The sequence below is a fragment of the Stegodyphus dumicola genome, chromosome 10 (assembly GCF_044657685.1).
Source record: "Stegodyphus dumicola isolate Sdum_Otavi_A_Nest chromosome 10, ASM4465768v1".
Taxonomy (NCBI): Eukaryota; Metazoa; Arthropoda; class Arachnida; order Araneae; family Eresidae; genus Stegodyphus; species Stegodyphus dumicola.
Genome location: NC_140777.1, coordinates 17,811,099 through 17,827,340, shown reverse-complemented (window position 1 = coordinate 17,827,340; position 16,242 = coordinate 17,811,099). Strand labels below are relative to the sequence as shown.

The 16,242-nt window shown below is 31.4% G+C and overlaps 1 protein-coding gene across 2 annotated transcripts in view; it reads right to left on the bottom strand.

Moving 5' to 3' along the window:
- Positions 1 to 2,443: 2,443 nt before the first annotated feature.
- The window catches only part of Cmtr1 (Cap methyltransferase 1), a 129,747-nt gene continuing 115,948 nt past the window's right edge, over positions 2,444 to 16,242 (bottom strand). The window contains exons 22-25 of one of the 2 annotated variants that reach the window (XM_085824683.1): positions 15,000 to 15,116; positions 9,682 to 9,791; positions 6,492 to 6,600; positions 2,444 to 2,760 (exon numbers count right to left, since the gene is read on the bottom strand). In XM_085824683.1, coding sequence (XP_085680809.1) covers positions 2,610 to 2,760; positions 6,492 to 6,600; positions 9,682 to 9,791; positions 15,000 to 15,116 — 487 coding nt within the window. In that variant the 3' untranslated portion in view covers positions 2,444 to 2,609. Of the gene's footprint in view, positions 2,761 to 6,491; positions 6,601 to 9,681; positions 9,792 to 14,999; positions 15,117 to 16,242 lie in introns of those variants that run through there. The other variant, XR_015043299.1, reaches the window with a different exon arrangement.

Below are 16,242 nucleotides of genomic sequence, written 5' to 3'. Positions count from 1 at the left end.
TTTTGGGTACAGATTTGCTTTTGCATATCTGATGAGAAGATGAAGGAAAAAAAAATGGTTCAGATTTTAACGGTCGCCTGAAAGAGTTTGTTAAGGTATTTTTATGCTCTCACTGAGCTCACAGCCTACCACTCTGCAGTTGAACTTATTCCTAATAATCCCCTCCCTTTCTCTCTCTCTCTCTTTTTTTTTTTTTTTTTTGTCACATTAGCTTTATTATTAAGCATCATTTTCTCCACACTTATGTCACATACAATTCAACAGTTAAATTACAAAAATTTTAAAAGAAGCATAGCAGTATATGTTTAGAATTCCTGATGAGTGTATATGTTTAGAATTCCAGATGAGTGTATATGTTTAGAATTCCTGATGCATTAAGCATTGGCACACATTTTTATATTTTTTGTCGTTTCTCAGTTCATCACATGAACATTCAGTTATCTTAGTAAATGGTTTGCAAAAGACTTTTACAAAACGTTCAAACTGTTGAGTTTGTTAATCAGAAATTCATTAACATTTTACAAGATATGAAATTCAAAATTCCGGCTTCCTAATGGATATGTTCGGGTGGAGTAATACATTATTCAAAATTAGATGGCTCTAGGTACCATCATTCTTCCATAGTGTGAGAAATATACATATATATGTAATGATTTTAAAATGCGTAAATGAAAACAATGGAACTTTTAACAGCTTTGGATATTGTGTAGATGACTGAGAAGACCATAATGGCTGAGTGGAAAGCATGATGATGCAATTTAGCACAACATATCTTAAAAAATCATTTTTTTTTTTTTTTCCATATATCAAATAATCCTTTTTCAGACAAGATGTTTCCTGATTATATTTGAATACAGTAAGCTGCATTTTCAAGTATGACGTCGTTTTAAGCAAGTAAGCGGCAACAGCATACATAAAAAGCACCTTGTTGGCAGGAGAGCTTATGCGGAAAAGGGGAAAGTATGATATAACTTCTGAGGAAGAAGGATGGGATTGGAAAAGTTTTGATTTACAATTAATTTGATTGGACAAGAGGCATCTGCATTAAAACGTTATGTAAGATAGAAAAATCTGGAACTTGTAAGAAGAGATGAATTTAGGGGCAGATCACCAAATTTAGAATGGTAATTTTGAGGTTGCTAATTATTTTTTTGAAACAGCTATCATATTTTGTTATATATACATGCATAATTCATTATTTAATTTCCTTAAAAACAATACAGGGCAATTATATTTGGCAGCAAAAATTTCAAAAGTGATTCGTTGCTTAGAGTGGACAATGGGAAATCTTGTTTCTAGATTAATGGCCCATTTGGGCTAATAACCTTTTAGGCTACTTAATAAATAAATAAAGTTGTAACCAACAAATTTCAAATTACAATCTAATAACTCAAAAATGGATAAAATTATTTTTAAAAATGGTATCTGATCTTAGTATGGCAAGGTGCTGTTATTATCATCGCTTATTGCGATCACAGTTTCATACCTGCAACAGCTCACGAAAATGATCAGACATTTTAAATTTCCAATAATAATGTTAAAAATTTTATATGTGTTACCAGCAATGTATAAAAGCAGGTATTGCATATGTTACAGCCAAACTCTGAAACCAGCCAGTCGTTTCGCATATACGCCAATATCCAATATTTTTTGGTTTGGGGCTGAAAGGCTAGTCATGATATTAAATGTATTTAGTAATACAGAGTATAGCATTTATTATCATCGCTTATTGCGACAACTTCTGTGACATTTCAAACTGAACAAACATTTCTTATTTACATTTGCAGCAATTTGTTGCACATTTAATCATGCAATTACATCAAGTATATTCTTGACTATACATCAATCATTAGACACAGTAGTTTGTAGTGATTTTGTTCTTCTGTGCTCATGAATTAAAGAATGAGCAGTTTCTTGTGCAGCATGGAAAACTTGCTTCTGAAGCACAGTTCCTTGGCAACACTGCATTCTGTTCTCAACTCGCAGAAAGTTCCCTCTATGTTATGTTTATGATGACTCAAGAACACTTACTGAATCACCCACCCCCTGCGAACATCTGATAGAGGGACACATACATTATCTCCAACTTTTCCTGGCGCAAGTTCTGCTTGTGAATTTCCAAGTATTTTAGTACTCTGAGCTTGCAAACTAGGTCAAGCAATGGACCTCTTCTTCATAAACTGCAAGTACATTTCCTGGTACTGATATGTTATCGCAACCACCTCAGCAGAAATCGCCAAGTTTTCAGAATGTGCCAAACTCTAGCAGCCACGGCCATACCAGTCTTTCAGTCAAGCATGGCTGCCACTTTTTTATGCAATTTTTTTTTTATCTTATTCCAAGTTTCAACACTTTTTATAAACAAATCATGATTTTTTTGCCTTAATTATAATTAACGTAGTCATTACAACTTAAAAGAACACATGAACAAAGACTAAGAATAAACATTTTTATAACAGTCTTTATTAACAAATGATAAATGATATTGACAATGAGATGTGAAAATCATACAGCTGAACATCAGCCCGTTTATACAGTCAACAATTCTAAAATCGGTGCGATGAAAACTGGAAATATAACATATCTCAAAAAGATGATTTTAAGCTTATTTAACAACCCTTCATTCTCCTCAACTGACTTTGCACAAATTTAATAAGAATAGCACCATGGACTGCAGAAATATCACCATCAGTATTCTGCTCTGGTATCAGTTGAACTCCTTTCTCCCAACTCCATAGAAAGCGTTTGCTAAAGCATGATCTGAAATTATAAACATACGTTTTGAACTTTAAAGAGCTGCTGTGAAATATTTCAGTTTTCATAACTAGTTCCTAATAACGCAAAATTATTAACTAGTTATACAGAAGTTAAAAATGTATGCCTTGCACAAAAAAAGGGGGGCGGGGAAGGACAGTTTTAAATTTTATATTTCCTGGTCTACTAGATTTATTGCTGAAATTTAACTTGCATTTTCTATGTCTCCAAAGTACAACTTAGGATATATATTACAAATTACAACATAGGATATATAACAGATTTAAATATAGCTTTATTCTAACATATGTATTTTGACAGAAAATTGGACTTTTTCTGATATAACATACCAGTTTTTTTTTTTCCATATTTTTATTCTATGACTCAAATTATGTCAAAGTGCCAACAGTTGTTTCTTAAAAATCGCACAAATATTTTTTTAAAAATTGGCTATCAAAATTTTAGTTCCTCCACGTAAATTGAATTTGATATATATTTAGTAATAGCTCTTTTTCTATTAAACTTATTTGATTCTTCCTTTCACATTTTGAAATTTAGAATTAAAACTCACCCATTTTATACAATTATTTTTTAAATTTGTATTTTTAAATAGTTTTCATAAATTTTTCTAAAAAATTTTTAATTATAACCTAAAAAAATTTTACCATCATCCATCTAAAATGTACTTTTAAGCGTACCCACAAGAAATTAGAGTTTTTTATTCAAAATTTCTTAAGATATATCTGAATTTACAGTTTGGCGCATTTAAGTTTCGCATATTCATTATAAGCGATAATATCGTCAAATGTGCTTTACGTGCTTTGTTACAAAATTACAAAATTTAATATATAGGCATAATTTGAGTAGTAGAATCGAAATATGGAAAAAAATTGGTATAATATTTCAGAAAAAGTCTGATTTTTGCTATATATAAATCTAACATATATCCTGTCGCGTTTTCAAGACATGGAAAACACAAGTTAAATTTCAACAATCGGTCCAGTAGAACGAGAGATATAAAAGTGCCCTCTTTTTTTTTTTTTTTTTTTTTTGTGCAAGGTGTAAATTTATCCGTACAGTGGTCATCACTTAATGTGATCACTATTGTTCACGGCTATTTTAATAACATTAAACAAAGAGGAAAAAAGTATCCTTCAAAACAGCAATGAAATTTAAACAATTTTACACAAACATAACTAAAAACATACAAATTAGTACTTTCACAGCATCTTAAATAAGAAAACAGAAAAAGTCTGTTTATGAACTACAAAAATAAAGATTGTATAAAAACTAAAATTGGTACTTGTGTATGAAACTGTTGCCAAGTAGTGCGATTTATGGCCAATTATGGATAAGCATGATGTAAAAACACAATCATAATAGCCGCACTTTCATTTGATGTAACCCTTATTGATTTTTGATAGTCCATTTTACTTTTATGAACAAAGATATAAATAAATCGTTACTTCTCAAAAAATGATTAAAATTCGGAACTCAGTTCAATAGAACAGTAAGTACAGATTATTTTCAAAGTTATGGATAAAAAAAAGATTAAAAAGTATGCTTTAATAGACACATAAATATCACTGACAAAACAGTGACAGATTTGAATAATTATCTACACAAACAAGTTTCTACCCATAACGTTTTTAAACAGAACTTTTGGTAAAATCGGAAGATCTAACAAAACAGTAGAAATAGATAAAAGACAAAGACTCATGAAGTACGAAAATGAAATGGGTTGAATATTGATTTTTTGTTTTATTACAAAAGCACGAGTTAATTCACATTTCTGCATAAAGTTTTGCTGCAACTCTGGGATCTCCTCCAGCATTCATGGCTTGATGGAAGCCAACTTTCATACAGATAACTTTCATATGATAATACATAAGTACCTTATAAGTAAGTTTTCACCTGTTTTATCTTATATATTTATTTATAGTCTTATTTAACAATTTTCATAGGTTCTGTGTTTAATTCTGATAAGGAAAATAGTTTCGGTTCATGAACATTTTAGATGACGAAGGGCCTTCAGGAACAAATTCAATTTGTAAACCAAGGGTTCATTTGTACAATTATAAGAACACAGAAATCTCATAAAATAAAATATTTTATATTTTTTTTCAGCACTGATTTTTTAAAAAATAGCAAAAGATGAATATCTGCATAATTTGAAACATTTTAGTGATCAGAAGTATGCATCTACAACCAACGGTTGCGAACATAAAGCTTTCTGTAAAAATGCCATGTGAGTGTATATATATATATAATGTCATGTGTATGTATATGTATAAGATAAAAAATGTAAATCAGCTTTTTTAATTTAATTTAAAAATAGCCTTTTAATTCCTCATTTTTAGACTGCATCATTTCTAGATTAATCTATAACACAAAGCTTGCATAACGTTGATGATGTAATCATTTCGGAACCTAAACTCTGAAAGCAGAAACTTTTTTAATCTAAACCAAAACCTTTTTCTTAAGAGACTATCATATTGGATAAATATGTACTTTTAGCTTTACCCTCTGTGCTGCTTGGATGTTACTGTGCTCTCTTCCAGTCACAATAGTATTAAAAAATGTAAATGTTCTGGGAATAGGCACGATTAGAATGCCAAGTGTACTGTGGCCACAAATGTCAATTGGAAATAAAAGTGGAATTAAACCGCCTCGACTATCAAGTTTCTCAGTGATCAGGAATTCAAGATTTTAGCATTCTAGCAAAACAGTATTTTTCCTCTTCAGTATGGAACTATGCTCTTTGCCTAACAATATGGCTACATCTTTTTTTGCTTTTTTATCGCATACAAATAACAGCAGATCACACTAGAAAAGGAGTGGGCATGTGGCCCACCAAGACAGTTAGAAAAATCTGTCTAAAGATTCACTCTGAAGATACACATTTGAAGTAATTTGTCACTGAAGATTCATATGGTATTTTCCACTAGGACGGCCATGTCAATATGCATGCGCAGTGTAGACATGATGTGGCGTGCTTTTCCAGTTGATCTGGCTAATTTCAGAATTGTCTGGCAACAGTAAATATATAAATTCCTAACTTCACTGAAACCATGTGTAGAGACATTAGGATTTTTTGGAAGCAACAAAGATGAAAAATTAGCAACCGCCTTCGCCGAGAATCGAACCACGGACATCTGGAATACTGGCTCAGCGTGCTACCGTTACACCACGAAGGCACGCTAGGAAAGTTGGAGAAATACCTTATACATGAACAATCCGAAAACATGTAAAATTGGTAATAAGTATTGTGTGTTTAATGAAGAATGTACAAATAAATATTTCTTTGGTGATAGAGAGGAAATAAAGCAGCATGTTTATTGTGTTTTGAAATAATAGCCGCATTTAAAGAAGTAAAATCTAAGAGGACTGCATGAAATAATAATTGAATTGAAATTAGTACAATAAATAAATAGAATAAAACTGTCATTATTTAATTTATATTTATTGAATTTTATGGTACAATTTACATCTTTTCTGAAATGCAAAGTTAACTAATGAATGCAATCATTTTTAAAAAGTGTGGTCGCCCTCCACTAGCCTCAACTTCCACAAAGTGGCCCCCAAGCAGAAACAATTGCCCTCCCCTGTACTAGAAGGCTACCCATGAAGAAGAGTAATATCTTATCTTTCCCTTTTTTAAAACATCAAATAATACTACTTGAAAAAAATAATTGTGCTAATTAACATATTAAAACTAGTTATAATAAATAACTTACTGAAAGTTTGCATTAGCAGCTTCTTGTCGCTCAAAAAAAGATACATTTTCCCTAGTGTTAAATAAGTATTTCTTTCTATTAGTTTTGCTATATGCAGTAACCCATGGATCTGAAAACACACATACATGAACAAATAAATAAATAAATAAATAAAAAATTCAAGTAAATAAAATACATACTTGCCAACCTATGACACTCAAAAATCAGGAGATTTTTTTTAAGAAATCAGGAGACTTTTCACAATGTTAAAAAGACTTTTTAAATGATGAAAATATAGTTTATTAATAATGAATTTAGGAATAATGATTTATTTTTCAAATCCATTTCTTTAACAATTGCACCTGTTTTGGTTCTTGCACTTGAGTATTTCTTAGTGATTTCACTATCGGGAAACATTTTTTATAGATAAAGCTGCAGCGTGATCCGACACATTCAGTGGCAGGTTTTGCTCCAGTAAAAAGGCAGAGAACAGACATTCTGTATTAATAACTTTTTGGTCCTTTGTTAAATTTAATTTTTTGTTTTTTTCAAAACAACTCATGTTGTCCTTGTGGTTTTGTGTACGCACATGTTTGAAAACATCCGCTCTTCCACCATGCGAAATTGAAAAATTACGACGACAGGCGGTACACATCGCAAATTTATTACATTTCCTTGAGGAAATAATGGAAGGAAAGTCAACTGTGTACGATTTTTGAAACATACACGAGTATTTCACCTTTCTCACACACATAATAAAAGATGATAATTTCTAAAACTATTTCCCGAAGGCACGTATACTCACACAACTCAGGACAAAATGACCGAAATAACTAAAGAACATCCAAATAACAGCTTGCTTTGTCGTCATTGGCTAATATATGGCAGATGACACGCAGTGGAGCACGATGCCCATTGAAGAACTGGAGAACGACGTTTCTCGATGCGTATATACTCTCACTCACAAAGCAGAAGTGATCTAATTCGCACGGTTTTGTTTTAGATATAATCTAGAGAAAATTCAATTGCTTTCAGACGTCCAAATTCACTTTTTTTTTGTTTTTTTTTTTTGTTTTTTTTTTTTGTTCATATAACAAAGTATTAAGCCAAGTTCCATAAAAATCGTGAGAAATTTTAAGAATAAGAAAAAGTCGGGAGAAATATATTGTAAATCGGGTTGGCAGGAGAGCAGTCGAAAATCGGGAGTCTCCCGCCTAAATCGAGAGAGTTGGCAACTCTGAAAATATAAAAGAACAAATATACTGAATTGATAACCTATTGTAAGGAATTCAGTTAAATGAATTCATAACATTTATGTAACTTCTCCAGTTACAAATTAAATGCTTTAAAAAATTTGGAAGAGACTTTTTCAAATACATATTGAAATGCACATGTTAAACAAATACACATATAAAAAAACTTCACATTTAAACCATCAATGATCATTAATAAACCATTTCACTGTCTTTTGTCATTTTACAATGCATAACCTAAACTTCTTTTTTGCAACCAACAGCTTTTTAAACACCATTCTGAGGCCTTTAAAGAACTGTTATGAGTACTCTACAAGTATTGTTACTTGAGAGAAATACTGATTGCAAGCTCTGTATGCTAGTATCCAGATAAATAAACAAACAACTACATCTCAAATAATTTAAGTCTTTACTTTGTTAAATGAATCGCCATGGTGTTAATTTAAAATGAAATTATATCACAGTAAACTATTTTCAGTACTATTCTGCTTTACCACTTGAACAGCGCATTTTAAGTACAAGATTTTCTGATCTGTACAAGCTGAGTTACTTTTATCTATATACATTAATGAATAGTTATTTTTCTATTTTATTGATGTATTAATAAATAAATATAAGGAAGGAGGATGGATTTGAAATTTGCCATTAGCGATTGAACTGATTCATTTAGTTACAAATCTCACTGGTAAATTTAGGTAAGCAGCAAGAACTCTCAAAATTGATGCCATTCTTAGGAAGCAAACATGAAAAGAAGCAATTATTGATCAGGCAACACAATAAGGAAATACATAGTTGATGATAAAGAGATTGTTAGAATTAAGAACTTTTTTAGAAGATGTAGATAACCCTAATGTTTCACTGTGGAATGATCTTGCAGAATTGGAAACTCTTCGTTCGACACCGTATATAGCCACAAAAAAGCTGCAATCTCAAGAACTGACAGGAGGCGAGAATGGAAGAATATGATGTTTGTTCTTTCTAAAATGAAGGGTTTCTTGCTAAAGGAATCATTTCTTCAATGAAGAAAAGAGGAACTAGTTTGCTAGACAATGAGATCTTGCTGGGTTCAATATATGTAGATTTAAAACACCGAATTTTCTTGCATGAGGAACAAATTAAAAAGGCAAAGAAAGCCATGTATGAATTTTCATTAAAAATGAAAATATTTTCAGAACAATTAGAAAACTCGAATCAGGACAGTCATACTGCAGACATTGCAATTGAAGACTGTATCATTCTCTTCCAAAGATGAATTAGATTTTGAGAAATATTTTGGATAATATTGCTAAGGCAAAGCGAATGAAAATAAAGAACCAGGAGCCTTTAGATATAAAAATGAAAAAATACAAACAACATTTCTACACGGCCTTTGAAGGAATAGAGAAATATGATTGTGCTTGCAAGACACCTCTTTTAGAACTTATAAAAAATATATCCTGAAAAGTTAAAAGAAGTGGCCCTAACAGTAAGAGCTCTTCTTCCTACTCAAGTACTTTCTCATATATATATATATGAGGGAGTCGGAGTCTTTAAAATTCCAGGAATTGGTCATTTTCCCTACCGACTCCACAGCCCTGATACTATATATATATTATTATATCAAAATTGGATAGGTTAAGCATTTTAAAAAAAATGTTCTGAATTTCTGCTTTAATCACAATTTGTTTCAATGGTTCAAATGAAGGAAAAAAATGTTCTACAGGTTGAAACTTAATTTGCGGACATATTTATTATTATTATTATTTAAATACTTCATTTTACAAATTATGCTGAGTGCCTTCACATCTTTTTGAAACAATGGATAATTTTATGATTAAAATGTGAAATAGAGAAAAGAAGAACAGCAATCATGAAAAACGGCCAAATTGTTTCAAATTTCAAAAATATATAATAAAAAAGAGGTTCATAAATTAAAAAAAGCATTAAAAGTACAACATTTAGGACTGAAAGTAATTTACCTTGTGTTGTTTTGAATATAAGTAGACCAGTTGGTAAAATGTGACGACCATCACCTAAATCATAACATAACCTAGGAACCATGCTATTTTTTGTATATTTCATAGTTAGGCTGAAACATAAATTACAGAACGATTTTTAAACAATTTAATAATAAAGCAATAATAATAACTACAAAATGGATGCTCTAACCAAAAAAAGGGGGGACACTGCTAAAAAAACTCCTGCCTTTATAACGTCTCAATACAAAATAAAATGCATTAAAATTTGTGTTTTTAAAACTATCTAAGATGCTATTTTTCATTTATTTCCACCTAACCTGAACTTCCTTTTTGAAAGATTATGTCAGGGGTTCCAAGTGCGGTTGTTATGGATTCCTTGGAGGGGGGAGACAATGGAATTTTAAAAGGGGTCTGTGATGATCAAAAGGGGTCAACTGGGGGCAAATCCAATACCAACAGATAAACATAATCCCACTAATTACAAAAATTGCATTAATAAAATTGATAATTAAATATTTTTTTATATAAAGTTTTATCTTACGAAAAAATCAAGCCTTATTCAAAATACATGGATACATCCTTTTTTGGAATTTAAAAGTTCTCTGAGAGAAATAACCCAAAGTTTAAGTTATTACCAGACTAACATCAATGATTTTTTCCTCTTCTTACCTAGTGAAAGCAGGCTAAACAAAAAAACAAGTAGAATATTTCTGAATGAAATGAGCATGCAATAAGCATAAGGTAAGCAATTTTATGACAAATATTCAAAAGAAAACTGCATCACTACATTAAGCATTCATTAAAATCAAACTTTTAGGCAAGAAGATTTTGATTTTGTATCTGAAAACTTGTTTACATTTGTTAGATTAAAAATATTGTTAATACAAAAATAATAAAACAAATTTAATAAGCCCTCTTTTTCAAAACCTCTGTTCATATTCTTAGTTTGATTGTTATCTGTAAGATGGTTAATTACGAAAATAATTTTTTAAAGGAATCAGTACAAGAAAAACATTGGGTATCCCTAGATTATATACTGGTGCAATAAAGTCTCTCCCCCCTCCAAAAAAAAATAATAATAGTACAAATGAACATAAATAGTAAGGCAGACAACAAAAAGGTAAGAAGTTCACATATGCAGTCGCCATAATTTCAAACTAAAAATCGACACCAGACAGTCCAGCAATTAAGGTGAAACGGCATGATTGACATGAAGACAGAAACAATAATTTCATGGCCAGTGCCAAATGTATTGAGCAATCTACACTGTATATGTCAGCAAAGCCTCTTGGTTTCATACAGCTCATCAACTAATGATTTTGCAACCCCTCTGATATCGTCTTCAACTTTAACAAATCACAGGATGTAAAACATAACAGAAAAACTAAAGAAATGTGATTAATTTAGTCTTCAAAATGTAGCAGTTAAAGCATATACCACAGAACATTCTGAAAATCTCATCTAGAGAGGTTAGAGGCTAAGAAGACAGCCAGCTAACTGACACACCACTAAATGTCTTCCAGAAGTTCTTCAAGAAGTGAGTATTAGGGACCCATGCTTTGCCTTGGTAATGCATCTTCTCATTCAGCAAGGTGGACAGTCGAATTTTTTCGGACAAAAACACATCAAAGCAATAGAACATCCATCCTATTCTCCTATGTGTGACTTATTAATATCTAAGGCTATTTTTTAATCTAAAATAAAATTTACATGATCAAAAAATGGATGGCTGAAGCATCGAATATTTAAAAAAACATGTGCAGCAAGCCTGTTCATTCGCTAGGTATCAATTACCAGAGTTCCATAGTTTTATGTACTTGATTGCTATTAAGTTAATAATGAAGAATGTAATATTAAGTTGACAAGAAATTTTTAGACCTACTTCTAATGCCTCAACTATGGGGGTGGGGCAAGGGACAAGGAGAAGAATTTTTAAGAGATTTAAATTAATTTTCTAATAAAACAGTTTATTCACTACACTAAACACTTGAAAGCACTGAAAAGTCTGAAATAAATAAAAGGTAATTTTAATGTTATATTACTTACAGCGTTACAAACGATTTCACATACCTGTAATTTCCATACCTGTTGGGAATCATGGTAAGCACAATGTTCCTTGGTGGTCTGCCGAAATTTTTTGTATGAGAAAAAGGCTTAATGCTTCTAGGCGTAGATTTCAGCGTTGTAAAATCCAACTTTATAAAAGTAAATATCTTGAATATAGAAAAGTTTACAATCTAAAGCTTGCCGATGCTAAATCTCAGTCTTGGAAAACATTTCTTTCGACCATTGATGTTCACAATGTATGGAAAAAGATTTACACATATGGAGTTAAAAGAGATTTCATGAAAAAATTGAAATAACTGGTATTTGTCTTTCCACTGGAGAGACAACCAACTCTTTAGAAGAGACAATTACTGCTGTGCTTCAGAAATCTTTCCCCTCGGATGTAGAGGAAAATGATGATGATTTGCATAAGGAATACCGTCAAGCTGCGCGAACTGCTTATTCTTCTTTTGTAGATCCTATGTTTTCTTGTGATGAAGTTAATACAGTTATTTCTATGCTGGAACCAAATAAATCACCTGGTCCTGACTCTATTTCGAATGAGATTATTAAACAGTTTCATTTAATGTTTCCTCAATTTCTCCATAAACTTTTTAACGTTTGCTTAAATGTTGGCATTTTCCCACGTGTTTGGAAACATGCTCAAGTAATTCTTATTCCTAAAGGAAATGAGTCTAGGATTCCTCACCTAGATAACCTTAGGTGTATAAGCTTACTTCCTGTTTTGGGTAAGTGCTTGGAAAAACTTTTTATTAACAGAATTTGCTGGTATCTCCGCCATAGAGACCTTCTTTCTGGTAATCAGTATGGTTTTACACCTCAAAAAAGTTCTGAAGACGCTCTTTTACGCTTGAATGAAATTGTTCAGAGAGGAAAAAAGAAAAACTTGCACACTATTTTGGTCTTTTTGGATATTAAGGGCGCCTTCGACTATGCGTGGTGGCCTTGTATTCTCAATCTTCTCAAAAAAGTGGAACTTCCAATGAATATTTTTTCACTTGCTGCTGATTTTTTAAAGGATCGGGTGGCCAAATTGCAATTGGGCTCAGCTTCTGCAATTCGTCACCTTGAAAGGGGTTGCCCTCAAGGTTCTGTTTCAGGACCTACGTTTTGGAATATTATTATTAATGATCTCTTATTAAAACTGGAAAATCTTGCTTGTTGTGATACTATAGCCTTTGCGGATGATGTTTTGTTTTGCTTCCAGAGTAGGGACCTTTCTGCTACTTTTTTACAAGCACAAGAGACTTTAAATTTCGCCTCCAACTGGTCAAAAGGTTTTAAATTAGAGTTTAATCCTGATAAAACCAGGGTTATGATTATTGAAAAGCAAAACATCTGTTATGATGCATTTCAGTTATCTCTCGATGGCACCCCTTTGACTGTGGTAAAGCAAATGAAATATCTTGGGGTTTTTCTTGACTGTAAATTTTCTTGGAAACAACACTTAACTTATGTATCAGAGAAATGTGATAAATTACAGCGTGGATTAAGTCGTATTGCACGCAACACATACGGTATTAATTAAAACGTTCATTCGCTCATCTATAAACAAGGAATTGCCCCCTTCATTATGTATGGCTCTAGAGTCTGGGGTATATCGCTCAAGAAGAAGATAAATTATAGATATTTACGATGTGTTCAAAGGCGGATACTTCTGCGGGTCATATGTGGATATCGTACCGTAAGCTATGAGTCTGTTTATGCAATTTCTGGCTTTCCTCCAATTGACATTGCCATTCTTCATTCTATTGCTTATAAGGAAAATATTTCTGCTTCTACTGTCTCTCAGTATGATTGTATATTACCTCTATCTGATCTCCCTCATCCTTCAGAAAGAAATGCTGTTAATTTTATTCAGTTTAGCAATAAAATCGTAGATGATTCGCCTGTAACTTGCTATACTGAAGGCAGCAAAATTGATGGCAAGGTTGGTCTCACATTTGTTGTCTTCAAAAATGGTCTTGAATTTGAGCACTTTCAATTTAGAATCAGAGATGAATGTACCGTTTTCATAGCTGAACTTTTGTGCTTAAACTTCGCCGTCAAATGGGTCTCTAAACAAAACAGTGCTGTTTCAGACTATCTCATTTGTACTGATTCCCTTTCATCCTTGGAGATCTTAAAATGTATTTCTTCTTCTAATAATATCATTATCGAGATTCAAAAAGAACTGAAAAATCTAAAGGATAAAAATATTTCGGTTTCATTTTCATTTGTTCGTGGTCATACAGGTGTTGTTGGGAACGAACGAGCCGATTTCCTTGCTAAGACTGCGACTAAGCGGGAAATTGACACTTTTGTCAATATTCCTAATTCCTTCTATAAGAAGGTCATGTATGAAAGCATTGTGGAGTCGTGGAATCACGAATTCATTAATTCAAATAAAGGGAGTTTAACTAGAAGATTTTTCCCTTCTATTAAAATGAGATTGTCGTGTCATCATTTCTTCACAAATTATAAATTAACCCAGTTTCTTACTGGACATGGGAATTTTAAAAGTTATTTGAACAGATTTAAGTTGAGTCCTGAGTCTGTCTGTGACTGTGTCCTCGGCGGCGAGGAGAATGTAGAACATGTGCTTCTTCTATGTCCTAAATATGAGAGCGAAAGAAAAGTCTTGAAACTGGGACTGAAAAATTTTAATATTAACTGACCTCCAGAGTTTTACCAATTTATTTCCGAGAGAAGTGCTTTTAAGTCTTTTTGTCAATTCATTGTAAAACTGTGTAATCATCCTTAATTTTATTTCAATTTTCTCTTCTGTTTAGTTTGTATTGTGTTTCTTACTTACTTCTGTAAGCCCCATGTGATACTATGTGGTACATGGGAAACTTGTTGTGTTTCTTAAAAAAAAAAAAAAAAAAAAAAAAAAAAAAAAAAAAAAAAAAAAAGATTTCACAAATTAAAACAGAAAAATCTTTTTGGGGGGAAGGGGGATTTAAAAATACATCAAAAAGGTATTCTAAAATCAGGAAGGGGGGAATAATATTCTGAATACAGGAAATTCAGTAAATGCAAGAAATGGCAGTAACTTGCCAATAAATACTTGCTTTCCTTTTGGCAAATTTTTTAAGTATGGGATAAATCTTATTCCACAGTAATATCTCTACTTCTATTGTCTCGAATTCTGTCACTTTGCCCTAATTGTATTATTGCATTTATTTGATATAATACTTTTTAAAATTGAAATGCACGAAAACTACATTTTCATAATTAACATAATTAATTTAAGTTATACGACTACTCACTTTTCAAATATTTGATCTATTTCAGAAAGCAGCCACACTTTTTTTACCCTCAGATATGTATAATCAGATCTGCTTGGTTTAGAAACAGCTTTAGCAAGTTTTGCAGCAAGTAACATTCTGAAATAACATACAGTTACTTATAAAACATTAAGAAATCCTTCCTGTTAATTACATATAATCAAACTTTCCTGCTTATTATTATGAGAAAAACTACATATTACTTTGAAGATATGATTTTCTCTCAGCATTGAAAGAAATTTACCTTATATGAAAAAAATCTTTCCTACACTAAATCAATTTACACAGATCATGCTGATAAAAAATATGCCAGGCTAAGAAAAAAATATAAAATAAAATCTAATTAGAAGCAAAACTGAAGAAATATAATTTGCTTCATGACTGGTGGAGGAGAAACGAATTGTTTTTGTTCTTCATGACACTATATTCCTATAATAAACTAAATAGTACTTTTCTGTAAACGAAATCAGCTGAAAAAGGTGTTGAATTCTTTGCTAAGTAGTTTACCTGGTACACATTATTTAGCATTGAAAATCTACAAAATGGTATTTATTGACTTTTCCTTTTGAGTGATGAACACATTCAGCAGTAATAAACATCAAAGCCTCCCTAAAGACAGTATTCTTGATGGAAAGTACTAATTACAGATTATTTATGTTTTATCTGAAAACAGGAAATTCAGTAAATGCAAGAAATGGCAGTAACTTGCCAATAAATACTTGCTTTCCTTTTGGCAATTTTTTTAAGTATGGGATAAATCTTATTCCACAGTAATATCTCTACTTCTATTGTCTCGAATTCTGTCACCTTGCCGTAATTGTATTATTGCATTTATTTGATAAAATACTTTTTAAAATTGATATGCATGAAAACTATATTTTCATTATATACCTCTTTTTTAAACAAGTATTTTTATAGCCCTCAGTCCTAATTAAATAATAATTATATGTATTTGTATATAAAGTTAGCTTACACATTTTTCTGTATTTTTCTAAGGTTCTACTTATTGAGAAACTACAAGGTACTGCTGAATTTGATAACTGCAAAAAATATTGTTTGATCACTATGTGCATGACCATGAGCAAAAATATATGTGCATAAATCAGATTGATTTATTTATGCGAGAATATGTTTATGCTTAACACGGATAGCTTTATTATGAAGTAAAACTATGTTGAATCAATGTCCCTCTCCTATAAAACTTTTTTTACCATTATGTCATCTC